Raw genomic sequence first — 26,968 nt, 5'->3', positions numbered from 1 at the left:
GTTACATAAATAATATTTGCATAATATTTCATTCCATGCCTTTGAACAGTTCCCTGAACTGCGAGCAATTCCTATTGATATAAGATCCCGATCCAATATTAACAATCATCTAGTCTACAATTATATTATAATTAATTAGAATAAGGGTAATACTCCCTCCAAAAAAAATAATAATGTGGTCACTCCATCCTTTAAAAGGGGCCCTTCACATAGAATAAGTGATTGGTGGGTGGTGGGGGCGGTGTGGGTAAGGAGGTGCCTGTAAGCATGGTCGAAGAGGTAGGTGTTTGGACAGGATTTAAAGACCGTGAAGGGGTGACTGAGTGGTACAGGGAGCTTAGGGGAGCTGTGGCGGAAGGCTTGGGTGCCAATAGTTGTGTCTGAGGCAGAGGCGAGCAGAAGAGTGAGCAAAAAGATGATCCTGGAGATAGGGAGGTGCGAGGACATAAGTAGGTGCTCGCCGACTTATAACATTTCCCACAAGATTCCATCAATGTATTGTTCCCTAAATCGAATCGCTCTGAAATCTTTCAGTGACTTGTCTGGTTTTTATTGGAAACTGTTGTAGCCTCTAGTTCTTCGTTCTGGTAGTTTCCACCACAAGCCAATCTTAATTTACTTTATTTTTTTAAAAAAAAAGTCCCCTGTGTTTCCTGTTGTAGCTTAACTGAAACCAACATCTCAGACAGTGATGTGCTGTGGTTTCCGAACGTTCTCATTGGCAATAAGGCTGTAACTACTGGCTGTTACTTGACTTATTCAGAGCTATTTTATTATAATAATGATGATAATCCTTGCATTTGATATAGCACCTTATCACGTCTTCGAGGCGTCTCGAAGCGCTTCACAGGATATACTGTAAAGTGGAGTGACTGTATTTTGTGGGCGAAACGCCCCTCCGGTAAGTTAACATTTTACCTGTGACTGATGGGAAGATTCATTAAATCCATTTTTATTATGTTAAAATAATGATTTCATTTCCATATTTTGGTGGTGTTGAAACCTGTTGTAGCTGGAGTCCAGATCAGTGGTTGACATTTCCAGATAATATTGTGTTAACCGTTGCTGGAGTTGCTGAGTCATGCTGCCTTTGCAATTTGAATTTATTTTGAAACTGAATTTGCAGGGTCATGGTGACTAAGTATCTCACACGCGTGATGACGAGGAAGTTATTCTCACTGCATAGTGCAGTTTAGAGAGGCTAGGAGAGGTGTAGCCTTTCAGACTGTTTCAATAACTTTTAATTAATGTATGCTAATAATAATACTTGCATTTGATATAGCGCCTCATCACGTCGTTGAGACGTCTCAAAAGGCTTCTCATGATCGCACTTCCCTCCCCCTGCCTTCCAAACTCGCTAAAGAGAAACAGTTAGCCTCACACAAAAGCGATCTCTTATCAAATTTATGCAAAAAATCAATCCTAAAATAGTCAGCTTTTTCTAAGATGTAATGCATAATTCAGTGCCCCTTTGCAGGAGGGTGGAGGGAAAGGAGTTTATGCAACAAACTTGCACCAAACAAAAAGAGAGGTTGGTTTTATTTTGATCTAAAGCTATTGCTTTTTACAGCAAGGCTCTCTCGCCTCTCTCTAGCACCAGCTATGTACTGATGCTGATTTATTAGAAAGTGTCAGGTGCCCAATTAACACTTAGGGCTGAACTTCAAAGATTGTTTTCCTGCAAGAATCTGCGAAAATTAGATATTTTATAGTATATATTAGATATTGGGAAAGCTTGCAGACAATATCAATGCAAGCCATGTGGTGTTAGCTGGTTAGACTCCAGCCTTTACCCCCAACGCACACTCTGGGGTCCCCAAGCCTTGCCTCTTGCCAACCTGCGCCTAATACTTTCTGGAATTAAGTAAGCAGGATGTGTCCACCAGAGAGAGAGAGAGAGAGAGAGAGAGCGCATTCCATTCCAGCAATCTTATCTCTGGGATTTCCGTGTGGAGGTGGGATGCGGGGAATTCTTACCTTGGTTTGGAGGCTCTTTAAGCATGGGTGATGGGTTTCCTTATTTGTCAGACACCCGGCTGACCTTCAAAAAACCCTGATTGGAGTCCAGCCCTTGTTAGCTACCTTGGTTGAGGCACTTTTTTTTTAGAACAAGTCAAAAAATCAACACAATATGTAAGCCAATAGTATTACCGGAACCCGTGCCTGTGGTTTCTTTTATTTATTATCCAATTTGTTCTTCCGACAGGTGCATTCCTCCTGCCGTACCTGATCATGCTGTTGCTGTGCGGGATTCCGCTGCTATTCATGGAGTTTGTCATCGGACAGTACACCCAATTTGGCCCTGTCCTCGCCTTGGCTAAAATCTGCCCTCTCCTGAAAGGTATGTGTGCTCTGGATTGACCGTAGCTCAGTACAACACTTCAACGAGAGTTCACTGACTTGTCAAACTCTCCCTCTTGCTGTGTTGCTTGCATTAACTGAAGGTAAATGTGTCCCTCCTCTATTCTGATAGATGAATCTAAACTGATGACTGAATTTCTCCACAGACTTTTATTGCAGTGCTTTATGGTGGAACCTCTTACTTTCCCCCCCCCCCCCACCCCCACTCACCCCACCTCCACCAACCATTGAAACTGATGCTACCATTCTGTACTGGTGGATCTGCCAAATGAGCGAAGGCACTTGCAAGTTTAATCTTGAAAGATCACCCGTGTCTGCATTGATGTGATGCATATTGTTTTTTTGGCACAACGTTTAAGAAATTGTGTGCAAACAAACAATGGCCTCCCTTAACAGAGCATTTTTCCTGGTTTTGCTCAGGGGCGAAAATAGCTGTGTGTGGGTTATTTTTTTATAAATTGTTACGTGACTGTAGCATTCCGTCCTGGCTCAATCTTGTTAATAAAGGCACTAATTTTCAGCCTTAACGGTTTATATCAATGAAATGCAAATTGAAGCATCTGAAATGAACGTGATAGAGCTCAGTAAATATTTATTAACACTACAGTTAATCTACCATTTCCATGTCCTTTCTACTCCTTGGCAATGCTAAATATTGTGTGGGCATGCATATACTATATAGCAATATATGGTTGTATAGCAATGAATTAATTAAATGCTTGATATAGTTGGCAAGAAACACAGCTATTAAGCATTCGAAATTTTATGACAAACGATGACTAAATCTAGTAACAATGCCACTTTCTGCACAAGAACTTTGGATGGAAATCCTTAAAAGATTTCGCACACAAGATATAATCAATTCACTTTACAGTATATTAGGTGAAGCCCCTCGAGACGTATCGACAATTTGATAAAGCTCTAAATCAAATGCTCGGATTATTATTGTTATTAACAGATAACAACTTTAACTGAACTTTCCAGGCTCCAAATTCTCACCAGATGGTTCTATCCACCATCTTTCAGTTTAGATTCATCTTACGATTGTTTGTGGGAGATAAAACATCTCATGTATTTTTCACACTTTGTCACGACAGTGATAGAGCTCATTGTACAGAACAGAATGCTTAATAAATATAAGATGTTTCTCTCCTCGCCTTTCCCTTTATACAGCAGCAGGTAAACTACACTGGTTCCTGTCAGTATTGTGCTCACGTCCACACAAACAAATCTACTCCACAGGGATCAACCTCCCAGCTTTTTACCTGAAATATTTTAAACGTTTAATTTATTGTGGCCTTTAGAGTGACTAACTAATGTGTTTTAATGTCTGAAATTGTTGACATCGGGGAAATTCCTGTAAGTGATATGATATTCTGATTGCACAGATGATGTGACCCAGATTCTAAACTAAGCCCAAAACATGGTTATTTAAGACAGACGCATAGCATTTTGAAACCACATCAATTGCTTATCACTTCTAATGAAGGGAAGATCTGGTTAAAACTCCAGATTTCTTAGTAAAAACACTGTGTGCCTTGGATCACACATGTTTACTCAGTATTTAGCACTGTTACTTGAAACCATTTTCTATGAAAATCTTAAGACCTGATCCAAACATAAATCCAATACAATGGATATCAGATCTCATGTTTTAGTTTCTCTAATCGAACAAACCAAATTTATTCCAGACGCATTGAAAAGCAGGAATACATGGGTCTATTAATGAACTCGAAGTTGCATCCAAAATGTTAATAAACTGGGGCCTCTATTGTCCAATCTGTCCTTGAATTGTAGTGTCAAAATATAAGTATTACCTTCACGGCCTGTAAAATGCTAACTGATGTATTCCTGCGTACAAAATAGATAATTTTATTCTGTTTCATAAAGAGATTACTGATGTTCATTTGTTGATTGGTGACTGTCTAGCTGCTTTAATGTTCAGGGAATTTCAACGCATGGAGAAAATATGTGTTTCTTTGCACTGAAATGTCCACGTTCAAGCCTAAAGCTTTGGAAAATCCTTTTGTCCTACGTTGGGTTTTCTGTACCGAATGCATGTAGTAGGGTCTGGTCATCAGTCACTGGCAGAACTGGGTGTCAGTTATCCTATTGATTCCTTCAAGGTGTTAATTTCTATTTCCAATTCTAACCTGGAGACTTTCTCCTCAGTGTTCTTTCTTTGAGACAGAGATAGTCTACCCGATCAAATCTGTTATTCGCTTGATCACGTCTGTGCTAATCGAAGGGAGCGACAGGTAGTGAATCCACATCTTCTTTTCACACTCACTTGAATCACACTGTTTTCACGTTTCCCATGATCCACTTAGGGTTGTGCATGAGACCCTTATTGGGTGCAGCGATTGGTGAACCTGGGCTAGTTTGCTCTCTCTGGCTTGCATCTATCAGACAAAACACCCAATCAAACACCCAAGCTTTCAACTCTTAAAAGGTGTTTATTAATCTGAAAAACAAAATTCCCGTTACCAGCACCTGTTAATTAAAACAGACAAATTTGCGGGGTTATGGGGTAAGAGCGGGCTTTTGGGTCTAGTTGGGTAGCTCTTTCAAGGAGCGGCACAGGCACAATGGGCTGAATGGCCTCCTTCTGTGTTACATGATTCTTTGGTGATCAATCTGCATTGTAAATTTACCAATACACGTTCACTGCTACTAAATAGCTGTTCGGTGCAATCATTGTCAAATTCAGGCGGTAATGATCTGCTTCCAATCTAATTCCCTGGATTTACCTCCAATTTCTGCCTACTAAATGTCTGCAACTTCCCCCAAAACTCTTCACACCAATGGTACATTCCAGACTTGTTCCACAATTTCAAATCAAACCTCAATGTCCATCTGCAATTGACCATCTGATTTCAAGGTTTCCACTTTGTTTTAATTCAATGGTTTTTTAAAAGAGAACGACTTACTCAAGAACTCATCAAAAACACAATCCTTATTAATGTCAGGTGGATTGGAAAATTATTTTGTGGGCTGTTCCTTGAAGGTAAAAATAGCATTTCCAGTACTGCTTCAGGCACGAGGGGGGGGAGTGGACCTGGGATGTTTCATATCATTGCAAAACTTGTTATTCAAAAACTCAAATGGAAATCATGTAGTTATTAAACTAACTTGAATGTATAATTTCTCCGTGCACTATTCTGTACCTAACAGGAGAGATAGACTAACAATGTGGAGTCTCGTAGCGTAGCGTTAGCGCAATCGCCTCGCAAGCGAGAGGACCCGGGTTCGATTCCCGGGTGGGTTGGAACCTTAAGCAAGTTTCCTTAGTCCACACGCCTCTGCAGGAAGTAAGAAACCAGTCGACTGGCGGATTGCCTTCCAGAGATAATAATCCCTATGTTTTTTTAAAAAAACAGAAAAGCGCAAAACAGGGAAAATTTGGTCGTACAATCCACGATTGTTTATGAAGGCATATTTCAATAAAAATGGATAAAATCTGTCCCCCTCAGGCGTCTTGAGTTCTTCCACTCCAGCTTTATCAGCCTTGAAGGTTGATAAACAAGGATTTGGGGATTGCACAATTTTAGGAAATAAAGGGAAATGTAGTTATGACTGGAACTGAGACTTAATCAAAAACATGCAGTTTTTGATATTAACTGCATGGCTGCTGGCTATTTAGTGGGGCAGAATATTTGTTTGTTCTACACTCTGCAAATCCTTTGAAAGTACAGAATGATTGTTCCACTGAGCTTATAATTCTCACCTCAGATTTACGAGACGTGTCATGAATTACAGCCTTCGTGAAAATAACTAGATCAACTACTGCCGATGCCAAGCTTGCTTTTGTCCCCGTAGAGTTGGCAAATTGCCGTGTTTCATGGAGGTGACAAAACATTTAAGTAAGAATAGAAGGAGAAACCGTTTCCTCTGGCGGGTGGATCGGTAAGCAGAGGACACAAGATAATTTAAGATAATTGGCAAAGGAACAACAACTACAACTTGGATTTATATAGCGCCCTCCACGTCTCGGAGCGCTTTACAGTTTAGGATCCCGGGACCAAGCCGGGGGGGGGGGGGGGGGGGGGAATGTGACCAAAGGCCCGGTCGAAAAGAAAGAAAAGAACCAGAGGGGAGAGTTGTTTTTTTAACGCAGCAAATTGTTACGAAGCGGAATGCACTGCTTGAAAGGGTGGTGGAAGCAGATTTGATAGTAGCTTTCTAAAGGGAACGGGATATGTACTTGAGAAGAAAAAATTTTTGCATCCGTTTCCACCTGCCCAGCAAGTCTCGAACCAATTCTCCCTATTCCTTTGACAGCTTTTTTTAAAAAAATGGGTAGCTCCTCTTCTAGTACATAAGTTGCCTAACAATAGTAACTCCTGTCCCAACTTCCAAACAGCAAACCTGTATAGGGTTTAGTGGTTCCTGCATTCAATCAGGACCCAACTATGTCGAAGACTTGTATCTTATCCCTTGTCATATTTTCATTAAAAAAATTGTAATCTTTTTAAATCGCTTTCTTTCCGCTCCCTGTTATTTCTGTTGGAGAACCATTCTCTGATTATTAGAACATTTTTCTAATCGTAAATGAGTCTGGCTTTTATTTGAGCAGTGCATCAAAAGTAACCGAATGCACAAATCCATACCCAAGACCTATCGAGAGGGAACAAAGAGCTCACGAGCTACATTTGGTATTTGAGCTCACACTGTGCTATCTGACGTGACATTCACCAGAAAAAAACATGAAACTGAGGATCCATCTGCCTGTTCAGGGTAAAGATCTGGTGTTCTGTAGCTCAGTGGTTAGAGCACTTGCCTCGCAAGCGAGAGACCTGGGTTCGATTCCCGGCAGGACGAAATGTTGGGCAAATTTCCTTACTCCACCCACCCTCTGTTTAGCAAGCAGTAAGTAGGAATCCGGTTGCAAGTCGGTTGGCGGATGGCTTTTCCGGGAGTAATAATTCCTTCAAAAATAAATAATAATAACAAATTGGTCACTCAATCCACGAGTGTTTGTGGGACACTCCTGTGCGAAATTGGCTGCTGTGTTTACAGTCAATTGAGTTTACAGTATATTCTGCGAAAAGCTTTGAGATTTCTCGAAGATGTGATAAGGCGCTATATCAAATCCAAGTATTATTATTATTAAAGATCCCATCCCATGACAATATTCAAGGAGAGATATTCTCTGTCTGCAATCCTCCAGTTACATCAGTCATTCACTTCATGGCTCTTTGTGGGACTTTGCTGTACATAAATTGCCAACCATGTTATATACAAATGTATATTTGACAGGAGTCACCAGCGAAGCAATTTGGTACGTTTCAATGTTCTAGGCACTACATCAAATGCAGGGCTTATTGTATTATTACATTATACACTTTTTTTAAATGATTCTTGCTAGCTTACTTTCTCAATCTGATTACTGTCTTATATTCCAGGATTGCAATATCTTCACTGAAAAATAATTTGCTACTAGATTCAACAAGCATTCATGTATGTGTCAGCCTGGCTCGGTGTCGGAAGGTTGTGGGTTCAAGCTCTATGTCAGGACATGGAATCACATAGTCTAAACTGACACTCCAATGCAGTACTGGGGGCTGTATTGTATTATCGGAGGTGCAGTCCATCAGAAGAGATCTCATCTGCCTGTTCAGGTGGATGTTATAGATCCCATGGCACTATTTGAAAAGAGAAGGGAGTTTCTCTCGGTGTCCTGGCCAACAAATCCCTCAAATAAAAATTGTTCACTCACTCCATGGCTGTTTATGGGACACTGCGATGAGCAAACGGCTGACATGTTTCGCCCAGAAAACACACAACCGATCCACTTTGCAGTATATCCTGTGAAGCGATTTGAGACGTCTTGACAACATGATAAGGCGCTATATCAAATGCAAGATTTATAATAAGATAATTTTATTTTGCAATAGTTACCTCTTGTATCTGAATTGGATGGCATACATATTATAGGTTGCTCCTTTGTATAATTATCTCCCGGAAACTACTTATAATAATAATAATCCTTGCATTTGATACAGCGGCTTATCACGTCTTTGAGACGTCTCAAAGCGCTTCACAGAATATACTGTTAAGTGAATTGACTGTATATATTGTGGGCGAAACGCGGCAGCCAATTGCGCACAACAGTATCCCATAAACAGTCGTGGATTGAGTGACCAATTTATTATTATTTGTAGATAATTGCACCTATGAAATATGATCTTGAGAGAGGAGAGAAGGAACAAATGGAAGATCAGGTTAAAGAGACAAAAAGTCGCTAATTGCTCTGTATTTTTTGGTTGATTGTCTTTACTGGAAATCATGAAACTTTTGTTTTTTTAAAATTGCAGATGGAATGAGATCAGAAACTGATTTTGTACGAGAATCCGAATCACTAATTCTTTACACACCCTTGAGATCTATTTCCCCATAGCATTTCCAACTAATAGAGAGGCTTCTAATTAATATCATTCATATATATCTTTCACTAGAAGCCTGGCCGCTTATCATTACCGTGTGGATTGATTTCTGGCCGATACAACACACACCAGAGCAGACCTCGATTGCTCACTGTTACTGGTAACCGGTTGAGTTTCTGCCGTAGTCTTGTGTTCAATAGCGACAGGAACTGATATGGGGGTCATTCCAAATCACTGTCTTAGCTCTTCCTTGAGATTCTGACAAAGTATTGTGTTCGGGCGCAGCAGCAGACCTAGATTACAAGGCAAATTTATGTAAATCGAATGTAAATGTCCATTGTGTCCTCACACTTTTCTAATTTGGAAACTTTGGAAACAGCCCAATTCTGTCTTGATCAGAAGTGAAGGGTGTGAGGAGAGGAGAGGAGGGGTTGAGGAGTTGGAGAGTGCAGTGGAAGCCCTACCCAGGTCAACTGGGGATGTTTCGGGATGAGGGTTGACTTAATGAAAAGGAGGTTTATCCAAACTTTCTATACAGCAGCCCCCTCCCGGTCCTCTCCCCCCCACCACCCCTCCCCCCAACCCCATCGCCCCCCCCCCCCCCCCACCCCCCAACTCCTCTCACTGAGTGAGATGAAGAAGAGAAGCCAAATGCTCACACTTTTAATTTGGTAAATGCGGTACAGGTGAATCCTTGTCCTGTTTCAACATTTTGCTGCAGAACTGTTACTGCGGCCCACCAAGGGTTGAACGGTTTTACACTGATTTCATACTCGACTTGTGCTCAAACTTCTATCTCGTTTTGTTCATGCCAGCGAAGAGGCAATGTTTGCCTGTGACCTATCTCTCGCTGTGTGCAGTGCTCTGTTAACTGACCTCTCTCTGCTACTGTGCAGGTGTGGGTGTGGCGACAGTGGTGATTTCATTCTTACTTTGCACTTATTACAATGTTATTATCACCTGGGCTTTATACTACTTCTTCAACTCCTTCCGGTGGTCGCTCCCCTGGCAAAGCTGCAACAATACATGGAACGTTGTGGAAAACTGTTCTGACGGATTTTCTGGGAACGCTACTCACCTCAGATCTAACAGCCAACAATTTTTCGAGTGAGTACAACAACAACAACAAATTACATTTGTACAGCGCCTCTCACCTCGGGGGGGATGTCCCAGGGCGCTGGACAGTCAGGAACTTGTACCCGAGCTGGGGGTTGGGATCAGGGGGCAGGGTAGGGGCGGGTAGTGTGAGAAGGCGCTATATCAAATGCAAGGATTATAATTATTGTACGATTCATGCAGATCAGTCTGACGCGAGTTTTGCTGTACATGACCCTTTTTCTTCGTTACAGTTACAGGCTACTGCAGATCAGCAGCGGGATTGATCAGATGGGGAAAATGCGCTGGGAATTATTTGGTCTACTGATAGTGTCTTGGATCATTGTCTATTTCTGTATCTTCAAAGGAGTCAAGTCGACTGGAAAGGTAAGAAATGTTCTAGAAAAGAATATTTCAGTTCTATATTTAGCTCAAGCCCTTTCGAGTATTTTCCTTTTTCGTTTTGATCTTTTTTTGTTTGCCCGAATGGATATCTATTCCTGCAACACAGGTCTTTCTGACTTGATGTGGTTTCCCCAATTAGCCTTGCTCTAAAATCAGCTTTTTTTAAAAAAAAATAAGTTGCTGTAATATTTTTTTTGAAGCAGAACATTACACGTTTGTGTGGCAGCGGCTATTGGGTAGGTATAAAAAAAANTCTTCTGTTGAACGCTGCTGAATTGAAATTGAACTCAATTGTTGTGAAACATAACAGTTACCACTGCGGCACTCTTGAGCAGATTTTTACATCTATTTCGGCCTCAGGGAGTCGGCTCAGATAATGGTTGCAAAAGAATCTCAGTGTAGGCTGTCCTTCACATCTGCCTCCTAAGTTTGGGATAAACAATCAACAATCTACTTCTTTTCTTACCCAATTTGTTGTAAAACGTTTGCACGCACTGGATGTCAATTTATTTATTTACAAATAGATCAATGATTAATTACTCTTGTACACAATGGCACCATCTGTAGTTATGAGAGTAGCTAGTCAAGCCAATACAGGCAAGAACAGCTGGCAATTTTCCCTCCACCCACACTCTCCTCCACCTGTACTGTTGCTGTAACTGAGATTGTCAGTTTTGGTTGTGGAGAGGAGAATGATTTGCAAACTATGAGTCTTCATGATAAAGCAAGTTTCAATCTTCATACAGTCAATTCACTTTACAGTGTATTCTGTGAAGGCTTTGAGACGTCTCGAAGACGTGATAAGGCGCTGTATCAAATGCAAGGATTAATTAGTATTAATCTTGACGATGGTAATTGAGTCGCATAAGGAATAAAGTGACAAAAACTCCACCGTAAAAGTTGATGTTTCTCTCCTTTTCTTTCCAACTGTTTTAAATTATTAAAAAAAAACTCAATTAGCCACTTCCAGCCTCTTTCCCTCTAATGTCTGTTTTCTCGCTTGTCTTCACAGGTCGTTTACTTTACAGCCATTTTTCCCTACATTATCTTAATAATTTTGTTCAGCAATAATGTGCAGTTGCCAGGTGCCATGAAGGGAATCCATTTTTTCCTTACACCCAAATGGGGCAAGCTACTGGAAGTCCAGGTAACTAACAGCCACAGCACAGTCACTGCATTTTAATAGGGTGGCATTGCCAGGGGCAGGGAGTGCAGATTGAAAGCGTCACCTATTAGAATCATAGAATCCTGCAGCACAGAAGGAGGCCATTCAGCCCATCGGGCCTGTGCCGGCTCTTTGAAAGTGTGGGAGAGGATACACGTTTCAGGGTTCTGGATGATCTGCAGTTTGTGTAGGGAGGAGCTGGGCAGTCAGGCAAACAGAGCATTCGAACAGTCTAGCCTACACTTCGTGAATGAGGGAATAAGTGTTTGCTCCCTCACGAGAATCCGGCTCAAATTAAAGTGCTTCCCTTTGGTTGAACCGGAAAGGGTGGTTCTTGTGCACCTCCTGGAGGCTGTTTAATATTTGCATGCATTATAATTGGGGTTTTTGATGTTTGGTTTTAATCGACCAACCAGATTTTACTCTCAAACGAGACCGAGGTGTGAATAGAGTAAACCCATGGGGTTGAGTGTACATTTTTTTTATTGTGAATTACTGCCACAGGTGTGGGTGAATGCTGCCGCGCAGGTCTTTAACTCCATTGGAATCGGATTTGGCTCCATGATCTCTATGGCCAGTTACAACAAATTCAATAACAATATCCTCAGGTGAGCCTCGAGCTTCAACAACAACAACTTGCATTTATCTAGCGCCCTCCACACAGGGCGGCATCTCAGTGCGCTTAACAGTGAGCGGCAGAACCTGAGGTGGGAGGTGACCGTAAGCACGGTCGAAAAGGTAGGTTTTTAGGCGGGACTTGAAAAAGGGGGAGAGAGGGGGCAAGGCGGAGGGATTGAGGGAGAGTGTTCCAGAGTTTCGGGGCGTAGCGGCTGAAAGCGCGACCTCCATTGGTGGAGCGGCGGGCGCGAGGGACAGGCAGGAGGTCGGTGCCAGACGAGCGGAGGCGTTGGGTGGTGGATTGGGAGTGAGGAGGTCGGAGAGGTAGGGAGGTGCCAGGGAGTGAAGGGATTTGAAAATCCCTTAATAAGACAGCAGAAAGGGTGATCTTTTCAAGCCCGATAGGGTCTTGCTCTTTGCCTACACTTCTCAACTTCACAGAGGCCTCTGTTTATATCGTAGCTTTGTCCGTTTGTCTTCCCACCCACCGTAACGAATTAGACGAGTCACTGCCTTAAGGGGCCAAAGACTCATATGAAATGACGCCCTTTTAATATAAACTTAAAAGGTGCGCCGCAATTTTTTGTGACGGTAAGATATTTTGTGTTCTGTTTCTGAAGCTCCCACGTGCCCTCATTTTCACCATTTCTTTTACCTCCCAGAGACACGCTCATCGTGGCATTGACCAACTCAGCTACAAGTATCTTTGCAGGATTTGTGGTTTTCTCTGCGATCGGTTACATGGCCCACCAGCACCACATGCCTGTTGAGGACATCGCTACTGATGGTAGGTTCCTTTCTGACCAATCCATGTATTAAGGGGCCCTCCACAGCTCCTGATCCCCCAACCTCCAGCTCGGGTGCACATCCTTGACTGTCCGTCCAGCGCTTTGGGATGTCCTCCCGACTTGAAAGACGCTGTGTAAATGTCATCTGTTGTTGTTAATGGATTCTCGTGTCTTGTTCCCTTGCTCAGGACCAGGACTTGTGTTTGTTGTTTATCCAGAGGCCTTTGTCACCATGCCCATTGCACCGATGTGGGCTACACTGTTCTTCTTCATGCTTCTCTGCCTAGGTGTGGACAGCCAGGTAAGCCACGTGTTTTCTTACTCAATGATATAAAGGTTATAAATAATGGAGACATTAGGGAAATTTAGAAAGAAACGTGAGGGCTTTACAGATAGGATTGAATAGGAAACAATGAACTTTGATGGGCTTTTTCCTGCTCTTGTGCTTTAAATCTCCCAAAGCTCTTCAGATGCATTGAAAACTGTCCTAAACATTAGCCACCCATAAGACGCCTGTATTGATTGTGCAACACTATGGTTTTTCTTGGCAGTTTGCTATGGTAGAAGTAATGGTAACCAGTTTGATGGACAGTTGGGGGAAATCTCTACTTCACATCTTCAGACGGAAAGAGCTGGTGGTTTTTGGCGTCTGTTTTGTAGCCTTTGTACTTGGGATTCCCAATGTTACTCAGGTAAGTTCTGTTCTTATAAACAGGTGCCTCCACGCCCTTACCCCTCCTACAACTCCGACCTGCTGACCCCCTATCAATCTGTCCGCTCCCTCCTCTCAGCAGGCTCCAGCCTGCTCCAAGTCTCCCGCCCAACCCGCTCTACCATCGGCGGCCGGGCTTTTAGCCTCTCTGCCCCCACCCTTTGAAACTCCATCCCACAATCCCTTCGCCTCTCTCCCTCCTTTGCCTCCTTCAAGGCACGACCCAAGACCCTCCTTTTTGACCGTGTCTTCAGCCGCCCTCCTACCCCCTCTGCCTCCCCTCATCCCAACCCTGCCCTCCCACACTCAGGTCCTGATCCCTGACTGTTCAGCACCTTGGGAAACCCTCCCGACCTGAAAGGTGCTTTACAAATGTAATTTTGTTGTTGTTGTTGCATGGTAGATACACATTGTGGATGATCTTTATTCAATTGAACTCATAAGAAGGAAATCGTCAAATGTATTTTTGGGTCAGAGGTCCGAGAGGGTGAACTGACTTTATTTTTCTCTTTAAGGGTGGAATCTATTTCTTCCAGCTGATGGATCACTACACAGCAGTCGTCTCGCTCATGTTTCTGGCTTTCTTTGAAGTTATAGCCATTTGCTGGCTTTATGGTACATAACTTGCTTTATCTCCACTCTTTGCTCGTACAGTTTCCTTTGTTCGATCATACGCTCTTTGTCCCCTTCGCTCTTGAACTCGTAGATTAATACGAGAGGGTTGGGGAGGACAAATTTGCAGGGCTATGGGGAGAGAGCGGGGGAGTGGGACTAATTTGGACAGCTCTTTTAAAGAGCCAACACAGACACGATGGGTCGAATGGCCTCCTTCTGTGCTGTATAATTCTACAATTGTATGAATACTAGCTGAGTTACTTAGCAAAAAAAATTGTCCAGTAACTGCGCTGTCTTTAAAAGTAACAGTTTACGTAGCAGACTGCATTTTACTTGAGAGAATTACTATCTACAGAAGAGGACCTGCCTTCGAGTTTTTGCATGTGGTTCTGTTGCAGGTGTCCGCAGGATATCTAGCAATGTTCAGGAGATGTTGGGATCTCCTCCTAACATCTTTTTCAAGGCGTGCTGGTGGTTTGCTGCTCCACTTCTCGTCACTGTGAGTCGCATTCCTCTTCCAGGGTTTTTCTAGCTGCTGGTGTAAATGGAAATTAAAAAAACGATTCCCATTAAAAAAAATGTTTTTTTAAAAAAAAATAATCGTTTGGATTTTCCCTGAAGCGCTTTGAGACGTCTCGAAGGCGCTATTTCAAATGCAAGGATTATTATTATTATTATAAACCGCTCCAATTAACTGCAGTAATCCCTGAGAAGATGCTGGAAATATGAAACAAAACAGAAATCGGTATCCCTGACTGTCCAACGCCTTGGGACATCCTCCCGACGTGAAAGGCGCTGTACATGTGTAATTTTTTGCTATTATTAATTTAGAATATTCTCCACTTTTGCCTGTAGATTATCCTGGTATCTAGTATAATCCAGTACACCCCGGCAAAATATGGGAAAACCTATGTCTATCCACCGTGGGCTGAGGTACTTGGCTGGTGTGTCTCCCTCTGCTCAATTATCTGGATCCCACTTGGAGCTGTTCACACATTATACAACGGGAAAGGCACACTTATTGAGGTGAGAGTGACACTACATCAGTAAGTGAATTGCATATTCCATCACATTAATTTTACCCTATGTTTTGCCCTGACGCTGAACCATTTCTGTGGCTAAGCGAAAATTTAGCGTTTCTGAAATTTCTGTCGTATCAGATTATGGTACGATTATTCGATTATGACTGTTGATCAGGAATTCCCAGTTTCTATAACACTGTGAACCACTAGTACAGAGTCAGCCTGGTTCAGTTGATAGCAGTCTCGCCTCTCAATCAGAGGGTTGTGGGTTCAAACCCCACGTTGGGACTTTGAACTCACAGTCTTGTCTGACACTTCAATGGAGTGTTGGAGGAGCGCTGCAGGAGATGGTAAACCAAAGCTCCGTCTAACCCGTTCACGTGGATGTCAAAGATCCCAATCAAAAAGAGACGAGTTTCTACTGGTGTCTTGGCCAACAATCCGCCAGATAAATATGGTTCATGCCCTTCATGGAGATTTGTGAAACATTGCAGTGCATAAAATGGCCACGTTTGCCTAAAAAATACACAGTAACGGCACCTTACGTTCCGTGAAACTCTTTGAGAACGTCTCATCGACGTGAAAACCACGAGATCAAATGCAAGTATTATCATTACTCCTACACACAGTTAGTCGGGGATTCAGGGCTAGATGTTTGCTGGACGACATTGTGCTGTTTCATCTTCATGTAGATCAACTTATTTTTTTGTCTCATTTTAGCGGCTTCATTCGTCAATCACACCAGTCGCTGATGTTCTCTCAGTGGAAAACGAGGACCTCATGCTCAAGGCAAAGTCTGACATGTCGAACTCCATGTATTCTGGTGTCGTCGTTGAATGTGTTCGTCTTTCAGAAGAAACCAGGGGCCCTTAGAAACGTGCATGTTGAACAAGTGTTTAGAAAAGTAGTTTGATGAGTATTTTACCGATCCTGTGGGGTTTTTTTTTTACTCAGGAGCGAATAGACAGACATTCTGTTGCCATTGTGTCACCATTGTGTCAGGTCTGCAACTTGTTTTAAAAAACAAAAAGGATTTATAGTCGCTGTATTTAGTTATGGTGAAGTTACGTGCGTCCCAATGGTAAAAAGATTCCCATGGGAAGTGAGAGGTCTATAATCACACAAGATGTAAGTGAGATTGGTGGATGAGAGCATCTCAACAATGGAGTAAGCTAATTAATTAATGACTGTTGGTGGAAGATGATACAGGGTGACCCAATTATAATGTGGTGGTCGTCTCGGTCCATAATCTCGGAACCCTACATTAAAACAAGTCTGAGAAGATGTCAGTCTTTGCACCGTGGGTCAAGTCAACACTGATATCTGTTGACCACCCACTTTAAACAGACTCTCACTAAACCAACAACGCCTTAAAACAGGGTCACCCAATATTTTGGCGCTCCATCACAGGTAAATGTGGATACTGACAATGAGTACCAAAATACAATCTTCCATTAACTGCCATTGTGTAAATTCGTCTCAGTTATTGACTGGTCTTAATCTAGGTGATTTAGCTGCTTTCAATTTGATTTGCAAATTGGAGCTGAAATGTAACATTTGCTTCATGTGTACAATTAGAACCAATACATCTCAAGGAAGGCTCAAGACCCTCCTCTTCGACCGTGCCTTTGGCCACCCTCCTACCTCTCTGCCCTCCACCCTCCCTGATCCCAACCCCACGACCCTCGGGTCCTAATCCCTGACTGTCCAGCACCTTGGGATGTCCTCCCGAGGTGAAAGGTGCTTTACAAATGTAACTTTGGATTGTATATCCAGTTTGAGACTAAAGTAAGTACTGTATTGACAGAATGGGTCGAGGGAAATGTAAACTAGATTTGTTGGACACTGAGTAAATGCCTACCCAGGTCTTTGACATAGTGACCACTTGCACATAACATTCCTCAAACTATTTCAAAGAAGGTATCCTTTACATCTGACGCTGATTGTTTGGCAGATGGTAATTGAATTTTAATGTTACGTTAAATTTCTGCAATATATTTGGGGCAATTAGTAACAGTAGCACGAAAGGAGCAGACATTCTGAGATAATAATGAACCGTTCATGATGAAACTAATGGTGCCAATGTTCTTCTTTTCAAATTACGTTCAGAAACCAACCAATTCAGCCAAAATCTACCTTAGATCAATTGTCTGAAACCGTTTCACACAACACTATTAGTTGATGTGCTTGAGGATTCTGCTTTCGATATTCCAGAATCTATTCATTTTGTTTGCTTGAGACGCGAAAGGTGCTATACAAATGTCACTTCGAATTGCCGATGTTACTCATTTGTTTTTATGACAAATCACAATAGAATTGTTCAGACAAACGTCCTTGTTTTTTTAATTATGTTTTATCAACAATTTTAAAAAAAGTACACAGAATGTCTCGCCCGCAGAATGCACAGTCACTCCACTTTACAACGTATTCTGTGAAGCGCTTTGAGATGTCTCAATGATGTGATAAGACACCACATTAAAGGCAAGGATATTATTATTTTTTTACTCCATTACAAAAACTTACTACTGCCTACAAAGTGCTTTGAGACATCCTCCCAACATGAAAGGTTCTGTATCAAATGCAAAGATTATTATTACAACAACAGCAACAACAAACAACTTGCATTTATGTAAAGTCCGAAGCAAATGTAACATTTGCTCCATGTGTACAATTAGAACCAATTTAAATAGAGGTATGAGAGAGGATTTAGCTGAAATAAACTGGAGAATTAGATTAAAGGATATGACAGTAGACCAGCAATGGCAAACCTTTAAAGATACGGAACACAATTCCCAGCGATCACACATTCCTTGAGGAATAAAAATATCATGGGATAAATGGTTCAAACCATGGCTAACTAGAACAATTAGGGAAAGTATAAAATTAAAAGAAAAGAACTATAATACTGCCAAAAGGAGCGGTAAACCCGAGGATTGGGAGGGCTTCAGAGACCAAATGGCCTTCTCCTGCTCCTAATTCCTATGTTCCTATGTTTATATAACTTCCCTTATGCAGGGTAGCATCCTAGAACGCTTGAAAGATTATTATTACAACCATTCTTAATATTATTTTTCACAGGCCCTGATGGGTATTGGACTCTAATCAGCAAGCACAATGACATTGTCATTGTCGAATTTCTAACAATACAGTTTACAGAGGTGAAATGTTTGTATTATTGATATGTAGGGAAGTGATAACTAGTTAACATGTAAATTAATGTCACAATGTACCCACGCCTTAAACGTTGCATTTAAGAGTTTTCTTTTTATTTAGTCTTAATCATTTACATTCCCGAATATAGCGTCTGACCCACAATGGAGTGCTTTATGTTTACAGTACCACTGGTATACTTATGCATTTAATTCTATGTATTATATTGTTCAAGTTTTAAACATTTTTTTTTCCAAATATGATTTATGGATCTGTGGGTATCGAGAGCTGTTTACTATGGCAATATTTGGCAAGAATTTCCCAATATACAAAAATAAGTGTTTCCTTTAGGCTTGACAAATGTAACCCTAATTGGCACTGAAGTTTTAGTAAAAAGGGTAACTTAAAATACACAGTCAATCCACTTTCCTTTGAAGCGCTTTGAGACATCTGAACGATGTGACAAGGCGTTATATCAAATGGAAGGATTATTCTTATTCTTAACTTTACCAACTTATGCGCTTTAAGATCCATCTGATTAACCCTCCGGAGATTGTTTCCATAACTGTTGATTCAAGGTCATGTCTTTCTCCCTCACGATACACGTTTCAGATGTGTACGCTTTATACAGGTCCATGGTGCGTTAGCTAATTTTTATCTAGCTAATATTCATTAACCTCTTTTTGTGACCAAAGAGCTATAAATCGACTTACATGTCGATCGCAACAACAAGGTGCAATTATACAGCGTCCCAGAGGGCTTGACCGTGGCGGAGCACGATGCCAAGCCGGGGAGAGGTGACCATAGGCACTGTCAGCCCAGAAACGGTCAGTAATGAAGCTAGACTATCTTGTATTTAGATGTGCATTTTGGCTGCCGCTTCTGACCTACCGCTGCCCCCTTCCAAAATGCCCCCTCTTCTACTCCCCACCCTTGGAACCCATTCAGTTCCCTCCTATTGCCCTCCCTGTCTTTTTCCCCTCCTGGACTATTCCACGGACTCCTGCTGCTTCAGCCTGAGGATCCTTTGCCGGACTCATTATGGCACTCGTCGATGGCTATCCCAGAGCAGCCTTCCCAACTGCCCCATCCCCTAGTCTCTCCGCAACACTCATTATTTCCATCTTAATTTGTACAAAACAATGTAGGTTTCTGTCCTGATTATCAACACCTCTCCAATTTTTATCGCACCCATTTTGTAAAAGTATTTTAGTCTACGTAAGTGGTGGCTGAATTTCGGGAATGGGTAGCAGGAAGGAATCAAGGATGCAAACCCACAACTCATCTGTGTACCAATATACCTCAAAGATAGATATGGTTTCAAATAAAAAATTACTATATTAACCCAGATAGCTGGACTTTGGGGAGGGAATGAAAATTTAAATATTCAGTATTTATGTTTCGTTATTTGAATTATGCCATACACCAAAATTCAAGATTGCCTTTTGTTTTCTGAAGCTCTGAAATAAACTGCATTTATACCAAAATATTTGTACTGGTCCCTCAGTTACTTGTTCTTTGTGGGATGCTGCCATCTGCTGCTGCTTTCAACTACAAACACGATCAACTTGCATTTATATAGCGCCCTTCGTAAGGGGCAGCGTCTCAGAGCGCCTAACAGTGGCGGAGCCTGTCACCGAGCAAGGGAGAAGGAGGAGGTGACATAAGCACGAAGAGTTGGTTGAGTTATTGACATTCCAATTTTTTATTTCAAAGTACCTCCGAGCTATTGTTAGCCCAACAGTTGGTTGAAATGCAGAAAGTGACCTGACCTCCATCCCTCCAATTACTATATAACACCCCAATTTCCCCAGGAGCAATTATGAGATGGTATTACGCTGGGGAGACTAAATTACGTCATCACGCCGTCACGTCATCCTAAATTATCAATCCACGACTGTGTGTGGGAGACCTTTGTGCGCAATTCGCTGCTGCATTTTGGCCACAAATTACCTGTGAAGCGCTTGGAGACGTCTCGAAGACATGATAATGCGCTATATCAAATGCAAGGATTAATATTGTTATGATTATATCTCGGAGATGTTTATTAAGAGGGATATTGAAACAGACCTTCCAACTTCCAATGTATGAATAAGACAGCGTACTGTATAGCGCAGGGTGGTCCGGTCTTGTGGCTGGCTGAGAGCCGGGTGCCCTCTTTGAGAAATGCCCGCGGACCTCACGAGCGATGTTTTTGTGTTTCCCCTCCGGGAAACATAACGTCGCATTACGGGCTACGGAGAGCGCGGGCGGGCGGGTGGGTGGGTGGGGGTGGGGTGGCAGGTGAAATGGAGGCGGTGGTGTTGGGTGGGGGAAGGGGAAAGGAGGAAAGGGACTGATGCGGCCCGCGGGCCGCCAGTTGGGTTGACTGACCCCATTGATCGCGCGTGCTGTGGCTGGGGGTGCCGCTGACGTGGCGCGCGTGAGGTCGCGGCGGCGTGATGACGTGACGGCGCGATGACGTCGGAGCGCGGGCGGGGAGAGTGACGCGCAACATGGCGTCAGGCCTCAGGGAACCCTCTGCCCCGCGATAACAGCCTGAGGTTAAACCCACGAGATCCCGCGACCGACACCGGGGAGCGGTCGGTGTGTGTGGGTGTGTGGGTGTGTGTGGGGGGGGAGCGGGTGGCAGTTACTTACTCGCCGTGTGGGCAGCCACAGAGGCCGAGGTTGTGCCGAGGCCTAACCCCCTGGGGGTGGGGGAGGGGCTGAGGGGGGGGAGGGGCTGAGGGGGGTGGGGGAGGGGCTGAGGGGATGTGGGGGAGGGGCTGAGGGGGGTGGGGGAGGGGCTGAGGGGGGTGGGGGAGGGGCTGAGACCACCACCACCACCACCACGACAACTTACACTCATACAGCGCCCCTCGGGCTTCCATTGCCATCCACCGCTCCTCTTTAACCCCCCCCACCAGCCCGCACCCCCCCCACCCACCCACCAGCCCGCACCCCCGCCCGCCCGCACCCCTGCATACTGAGCAGAACCTCCATCTCAATCGTGATTGATGTCGTCCCCCGAATCCAGTTGATTATCGATGATAATAATAATAATAGTTCCACACGACCGTCCGCGGGACCCCTGCCGTCCGCCCGCAGTCGGCCGCCGCCCGCCTTTCGCCCGCCAGGTGCGCAGTCGCTGCACGCGACGGAATACGCTGTGATGCGTTTCGGGACGTCTCGAAAGATGTGACCAGGCGCTCTTTTATCAAATGCAAGGATTATTATTATTATTATTATAATCTTTGCGATTCATATCGCACCTGAACACGTCGTTGAAATGTGTATCGAAAGGGCTTCACAGGATATACCGTAGAGTGAATTCGACGGTATTTTGTGAGGGGAAGCGCAGCACACGGATAGCAAGCGATTGCGGATTGAGTGACAACATTTTTTTTTGCAGGGATTATTGTTATGATAACTCAGTTGGAACTGAGTCAATTGAAGTGCAAAATATTTTATAGCGCCTTTCAGCTGGGGATGACAACTGAAAGCAAATAACAGTGCTGGATGGGCCCTTATTTTGTGTAAATTTTATTTAATTTATTCTACACCCCCACACCTTGGCATCACATCATTAAGAGCACCGCCAGGCGATGCTGAAGCCCCTCCTGATTTCCCATGACCAGTTAGACTGTAGGCAGTAACGATCTTTCATAACACAAATTTTCTCTTTAAAGTTGAGTACATCAAAGTTGGTCACATTATTAAACAAAATGGTTGGGAGGAAGGCTGGCGTGTATAGAGTTAGGAGGTCCATAAAATACTTCCAATCATGCTTTATACTTGCCCTAGAGGGGGTGCAGCGTAGATTCACTCGGTTAGTTCCTGGGATGAGGGGACTGACCTCTGAGGATAGGCTGAATAAACTAGGGCTGTATTCTCTAGAGTACAGAAGAATTAGGGGGGATCTTATTGAAACTTAAGATTCTTAAAGGGCTGATAAAGTAGACACAGAGGGACTGTTTCCCCTGGTAGGAGAATCTATAACCAGGGGTCACAGTCTTAAAATTAAGGGTCAGCCTCTTAGAACAGAGTTGAGGAAACATTTCTTCACTCAGAGGGTAGTGAATTCATGGAATTCACTACCCCAGAAGGCTGTAGATGTCAGTCCTTGAACATTTTCAAGGCTGAGACTGATAGATTCTTGAAAAATAGAGGGATTAGGGGATATGGGGACAGGGCAGGTAATCAGAGTTAGATGAGAAGATCAGCCATGATCTTATTGAATGGCGAAGCACAGGCACGAAGGGCCGAATGGCCTACTCCTGCTCCTAATTCTTATGTTCTTATGTTCTTATAATCTCTTTTAGCAGCAGGTACCAGTGCAATAATGCTGGTCCCAGCAATGTTCCGTGCCCCACGGTATTTTATGTCCAGAGGACAAAGAATTGCGTCATCGTGTAAATCTCCAGTTTGGGTTTCCCTGCGATGGAACCACTCAAAACTCCGGCGTTACAAGGCTGTTATTTTTGACATGGGTGGAGTTCTGATCCAGTCTCCATACAGACTAGCTGCTGGTGAGTGTTAAGATTCATTAAATCCATGCAATATGAGTTGTGTAGGCTTGTTTGAAGGAACTCTTCCCCCAAAAGGCTGTGGATTCTGGATTAGGTCGGGGTATCAGGGGCTAAGGAGCAAAGGCAGGTAAATTAAGTTGAGATGCAGACCTAATAGAATGGAGAAACAGGCTCAAGGGGCTGAATGGCCTGCTGCTGTTCCTATGTAAGTCCAAGTATCTTTTTTTCAAAAGGTTCTTATCGATCAGATGGCGGGAGGAACTGGAGGAACAACGATTAAGGGGTGACTGGATAGAGGTCTTTGAAATGATGAGGGGTTTTGATAGTCAACAGGGAGAAACTATTTCCACTGGTCAGTGATTGGAGATTATCAATTTAAGATATCAAATGGGGAGATCAGGAGATGTTTTTCATGCATAGGATAGGGAATGCCTTGCTGGGAATGATGGTTAAGGCAGAATCCATATTGGCTTTCAGAAGGCTTTCAAAAGGAGTAAGCAATAGGGAATAGAGGGAAATAGCAGGTAAATGGGACTGAAAGGAATGCTATTAAAAGAGCCAGCATAGACACGAAGGGGCGAATAGCTTCCTCTGCTGTAAATTTCTATGGGTGCAATAAGCAAAACTGCATCATATCACGTCACTGACGAAAGGGAACCTGGAAAACAAGGTTGGGTTGCAATCTGCGGAGCATCATGTGGAGTATTCTGTTCGAGTGGGAGAGGGGCAGGGAGAAACTGGAACTCCCATGTGCCAAGAGAGAGTCCTATTGACTTGTGCTGTAGAGAAAGCATGAAGTTTACTTGTGTTTTGTAACATTCTCCTTTCCTAAGTCCAGTGTTGTATAATCCATGACAACTGATCTTGATTCTCAGCCTGGGAACAGCAACACAATCTTCCTGCTGGTTGCATCTGGAAAGCTATATTAGGATCTGGAGACAAGGGTGATGGCTGGTACAGGTGCATGCGAGGAGAGCTAACATTGAAGGAGTTTGCAGACCTGTGCAGCAAAGAGATCTTCACTGGAGTAAGTAGAACCTATTCCATCTCATCTCTCCACTCTAATCCTGTGGAGTTGTGTAGCTTCGTGGTTAGAGCACTTGCCTCGCAAGCGAGAGGACCCGGGTTCGATTCCCAGGTGGGGAGAAACCTTAGGCCACACCCTCTGTTTGCCTAGCAGTATGTTGGAACCCAGTTGGTAATTGATTGACAGATCACTTTCTAGTAGTGATTATTATTATTATAATTCAAATCATTTTAGATGAACACTATTTATTTTTCTTCTTAACCAGAGCCAAACCCCTGATCCAATCGGAGCCTTCTTATCAGAGATAGCCAGTCACCTGATTGAGAAGCCCTGTCCGGCAATGAGAGAAGCCATCATGTGCATCAGGGCAGAGGGATTGCGTACTGCTGTACTCACCAATAACTTCTACCTCCACAAGAACCAGAGCTTCCTGCCTGTGGAGAAATCTCTCTTTGATGTGGTGGGTAACATGCGTCAACAACATTTGAGGACGTTTGTTCCGTTCTGTGCAATGTTGTCTTCTGCAGTCAGGTTCTAAAGAAGAAATGTGATCTGAATAGGTTTAAGTCACTCTGGTTTAGGAGATGGTCTTGAGCGATTGTCTCCCTTGGACTTCAACCTGATGGCGGAAGGGTGCGAGAGATGAAATCGGCTAGGGAAATATGATTGCGTTGAGAAGCCAACGTTTCGTTGTTTCACTGGTTTGTGGCGGTTTTCTTGCGTTCCCAGATTATCGAGTCGTGCCGGGAAGGAACTTGCAAACCAGACCCTATGATTTACACCCGGTGTCTGGAGCACTTAAAGGTCCGTCCTGAGGAATCCATCTTCCTAGACGACCTTGGGCAAAACTTGAAAACTGCGTCTCAGCTGGGAATGCACACTATTAAGGTCAGAATGCTTTCTTTACTTTTGGTGTGTGGGTGGGGCAGTGGGAGCTGTGGAAATGGGGATCGCAATGCAGATACAGCCAGTGGCTTTCAATGACATGATACTTGTTCCTATCCATGTGGAGGATGGTGGTCTGTACCCGAATGCTCTTGTTTCCCTCTAGGTTCAGGACAGTTCTGCAGCCCTGCAGGAGTTGGCAGACATGCTGGGGTTCCCACTACATGGGTATGTGGAGGGCACGCGGGCTGTACGTCAGGGCATGGAAATTCCTGTGGACAAGCTGAAGGAATATCTCCAGACAGCTCTGGGGCAAAGCTCAATGGGTAGAGTATTTACATTCCAATTGCTGCGCGAAATTAGCTGCCGTGTTTCGCCCACAAAATACACAGTCATTGTACTTCACAGTATATTCTGTGAAGTGCCTTGAGATGTCTCAATGATCGTGACAAGGCACTGTATCAATTGCAAGGATTATTATTATTATTATTCCATCAAACTGCTGAAGGACCAGCCCTTCACTTGTGACTCAGGTTACTTTTAGATGCGGTCCTTACCTAAAAGAGAAATCGAATGGAAATTTTGCCCACAAAATACACAGTGAATCCTCTTCACAGTATATCCTGTGAAGCGCTTTAAGACGTCCCGACGATGTGATAAGGCAACAACAACAATGATATGACGTGTCCCGCAAGTTCATGAGGTGGGGGGGAGTTGCGTGTGCTGTAATAAACGATTGTCTGCTTTCAGAACCATTGAGTCTGCGGCAGTTTACGCACGGACAGTCCAACCCCACATACCACCTGCAGAGCGGTGACCGACAGCTGGTCCTGAGGAAAAAGCCACCTGGAAAACTGCTTCCATCAGCTCACCTGGTGGAGCGAGAGTATAGGTACTGTGTGTGTGTGTGTGTGTGTGTGAGGGGGAGGGGAGAGAGTACAGGCAGTACGTGTGTGTGAGAGTGGGGGAGTATAGGTACACTGTGTGTGCGAGGTGTGGAGAGTGTACGGGTACACTGTGTGTTTGAGAGTGGGGGGGGAGTACAGATACAGACCTCTTTGTGTGCGTGAGGGGTTAGGTAGTAGGTACAATGTGGGAGAGAATAGAATCTGTTCTAAAGCCAATGTGAGCGGAAACATACTGGAGCGAAAAGCCTCTCAAGCACGTTTGGGTTTGTTGCCTTGATTTAGAGAATTTCTAATTCATTTTCATTCACTTGTTCGAAATTATTTGATGGAAAGGCTTTACTTTCTTGGTTCCTTTCAGGGTGATGAAAGCTCTTGCCGGGATGGGAGTCCCTGTCCCAAAGCCACTGGCCCTCTGTGAGGATCCCAGGTATGTAGGTCCCTCGGCACGCAATAACAACAAATGACATTCACTCTGCGCCTTTCACTTCAGGAGGACATCCGAAGGCGCTGGAAAGTCGAGGACAGTCAGGAGGGGTAGAGGGCAGAGAGGGTAGGGATAGGAGGGTGACTGCAGGGAGGGTGGGGGTAGGAGAGGACCGACGACGCGGTCGAAGAGCAAGGTCTTCGTAAACTCGCGGTGCAGTGGATTACTGGCGTCGTGTTCGCTGGTTGCTCTGTTCCTCTATAATACTGTTACTCCTGTCTCCCCAGTGTTCTGGGCACCTCCTTTTACCTGATGGAGTACTGCCCAGGACGCATTTTTAAGGACCCATCACTGCCGGGGTTAAACCCGAGTCAACGGAGAGAGATCTACACAGCCATGAACCGGACTCTCTGTCAGATTCACCAGGTTAACATCCAGGCTGCTGGGCTGGAGGATTATGGCAAATACGGTGAGGGAGACCTGATTCCAATCGATTATTGATTGTGTGTATCTGATTTTTCTTCGACAGCCGAGGGTTTTACGCAAAGTAATTTGTTTTCAGGTAACTACATTGAGCGTCAGGTGCGCACTTGGAGTAAGCAGTACAGAGCGAGTGAGACTCGAACGATCCCGGCCATGGAGAGGCTCATACAGTGGCTCCCGGACCATCTCCCCACACAAGAGACCACCACAGTTGTGCACGGAGATTTCAGGTAGGGCACGCCAAGTAGGAACTCTCTCCTCGTCGGCCTTCCCGGCACCTCCCTCCACAAGCTGCAGGTCATTCAGAACTCTGCAGCTCGTGCACTGTCCCGCACCAGGCTTCGCGACCACATCACTCGCTCGCCCCCACTGCTTCCCATCCCCCAGAGGATCGAATTCAAGATCCTCATCCT

General features: G+C 43.9%; 3 protein-coding genes across 7 annotated transcripts in view; all 3 read left to right on the top strand.

The window, feature by feature from the left end:
- Positions 1-1,393: 1,393 nt before the first annotated feature.
- On the top strand, positions 1,394-17,496 carry LOC103184046 (sodium- and chloride-dependent GABA transporter 1). Its single transcript, XM_007901889.2, has 13 exons — positions 1,394-1,531; positions 2,207-2,341; positions 9,644-9,854; positions 10,097-10,229; positions 11,260-11,394; positions 11,917-12,020; positions 12,693-12,817; positions 13,007-13,119; positions 13,370-13,510; positions 14,046-14,145; positions 14,544-14,644; positions 15,001-15,171; positions 15,888-17,496. Exons 2-13 carry the CDS (start codon positions 2,233-2,235, stop codon positions 16,038-16,040), a joined length of 1,596 nt encoding a protein of 531 aa, XP_007900080.1. The 5' UTR covers positions 1,394-1,531; positions 2,207-2,232; the 3' UTR covers positions 16,041-17,496.
- The window catches only part of rpl6 (ribosomal protein L6), a gene marked incomplete at its 5' end in the record, with an annotated part of 24,899 nt that continues 14,339 nt past the window's right edge, over positions 16,409-26,968 (top strand). The window contains 1 exon segment of the mRNA NM_001292741.1: positions 16,409-16,436.
- LOC103184047 (acyl-CoA dehydrogenase family member 10) overlaps positions 20,781-26,968 on the top strand; it is a 13,700-nt gene continuing 7,512 nt past the window's right edge. Inside the window, exons 1-11 of one of the 5 annotated variants that reach the window (XM_042337413.1) lie at positions 20,781-20,903; positions 21,712-21,835; positions 22,622-22,828; positions 23,704-23,855; positions 24,121-24,315; positions 24,585-24,743; positions 24,907-25,066; positions 25,491-25,632; positions 26,007-26,075; positions 26,360-26,541; positions 26,635-26,785. In XM_042337413.1, coding sequence (XP_042193347.1) covers positions 22,642-22,828; positions 23,704-23,855; positions 24,121-24,315; positions 24,585-24,743; positions 24,907-25,066; positions 25,491-25,632; positions 26,007-26,075; positions 26,360-26,541; positions 26,635-26,785 — 1,397 coding nt within the window. In that variant the 5' untranslated portion in view covers positions 20,781-20,903; positions 21,712-21,835; positions 22,622-22,641. Of the gene's footprint in view, positions 20,914-21,658; positions 21,836-22,621; positions 22,829-23,703; positions 23,856-24,120; positions 24,316-24,584; positions 24,744-24,906; positions 25,067-25,490; positions 25,633-26,006; positions 26,076-26,359; positions 26,542-26,634; positions 26,786-26,968 lie in introns of those variants that run through there. The other 4 variants (XM_042337411.1, XM_042337412.1, XM_042337414.1 and 1 more) reach the window with 4 other exon arrangements.

Source organism: Callorhinchus milii, unplaced genomic scaffold, assembly GCF_018977255.1.
Source record: "Callorhinchus milii isolate IMCB2004 unplaced genomic scaffold, IMCB_Cmil_1.0 Scaffold8, whole genome shotgun sequence".
NCBI lineage: Eukaryota > Metazoa > Chordata > Chondrichthyes > Chimaeriformes > Callorhinchidae > Callorhinchus > Callorhinchus milii.
The sequence above is the reverse complement of the archived record's forward strand: the minus strand, read 5'-3'. Positions and strand labels throughout refer to the sequence as shown.

Bases quoted from the DNA above. Each gene is read 5' to 3' on its own strand.
- LOC103184046 (XM_007901889.2), top strand. From the start codon at position 2,233: ATGCTGTTGCTGTGCGGGATTCCGCTGCTATTCATGGAGTTTGTCATC. The intron at 2,342-9,643 runs GTATGTGTGCTC...GCTACTGTGCAG, and splicing joins AATCTGCCCTCTCCTGAAAG to GTGTGGGTGTGGCGACAGTG. The intron at 9,855-10,096 runs GTGAGTACAACA...TCTTCGTTACAG, and splicing joins AACAGCCAACAATTTTTCGA to TTACAGGCTACTGCAGATCA.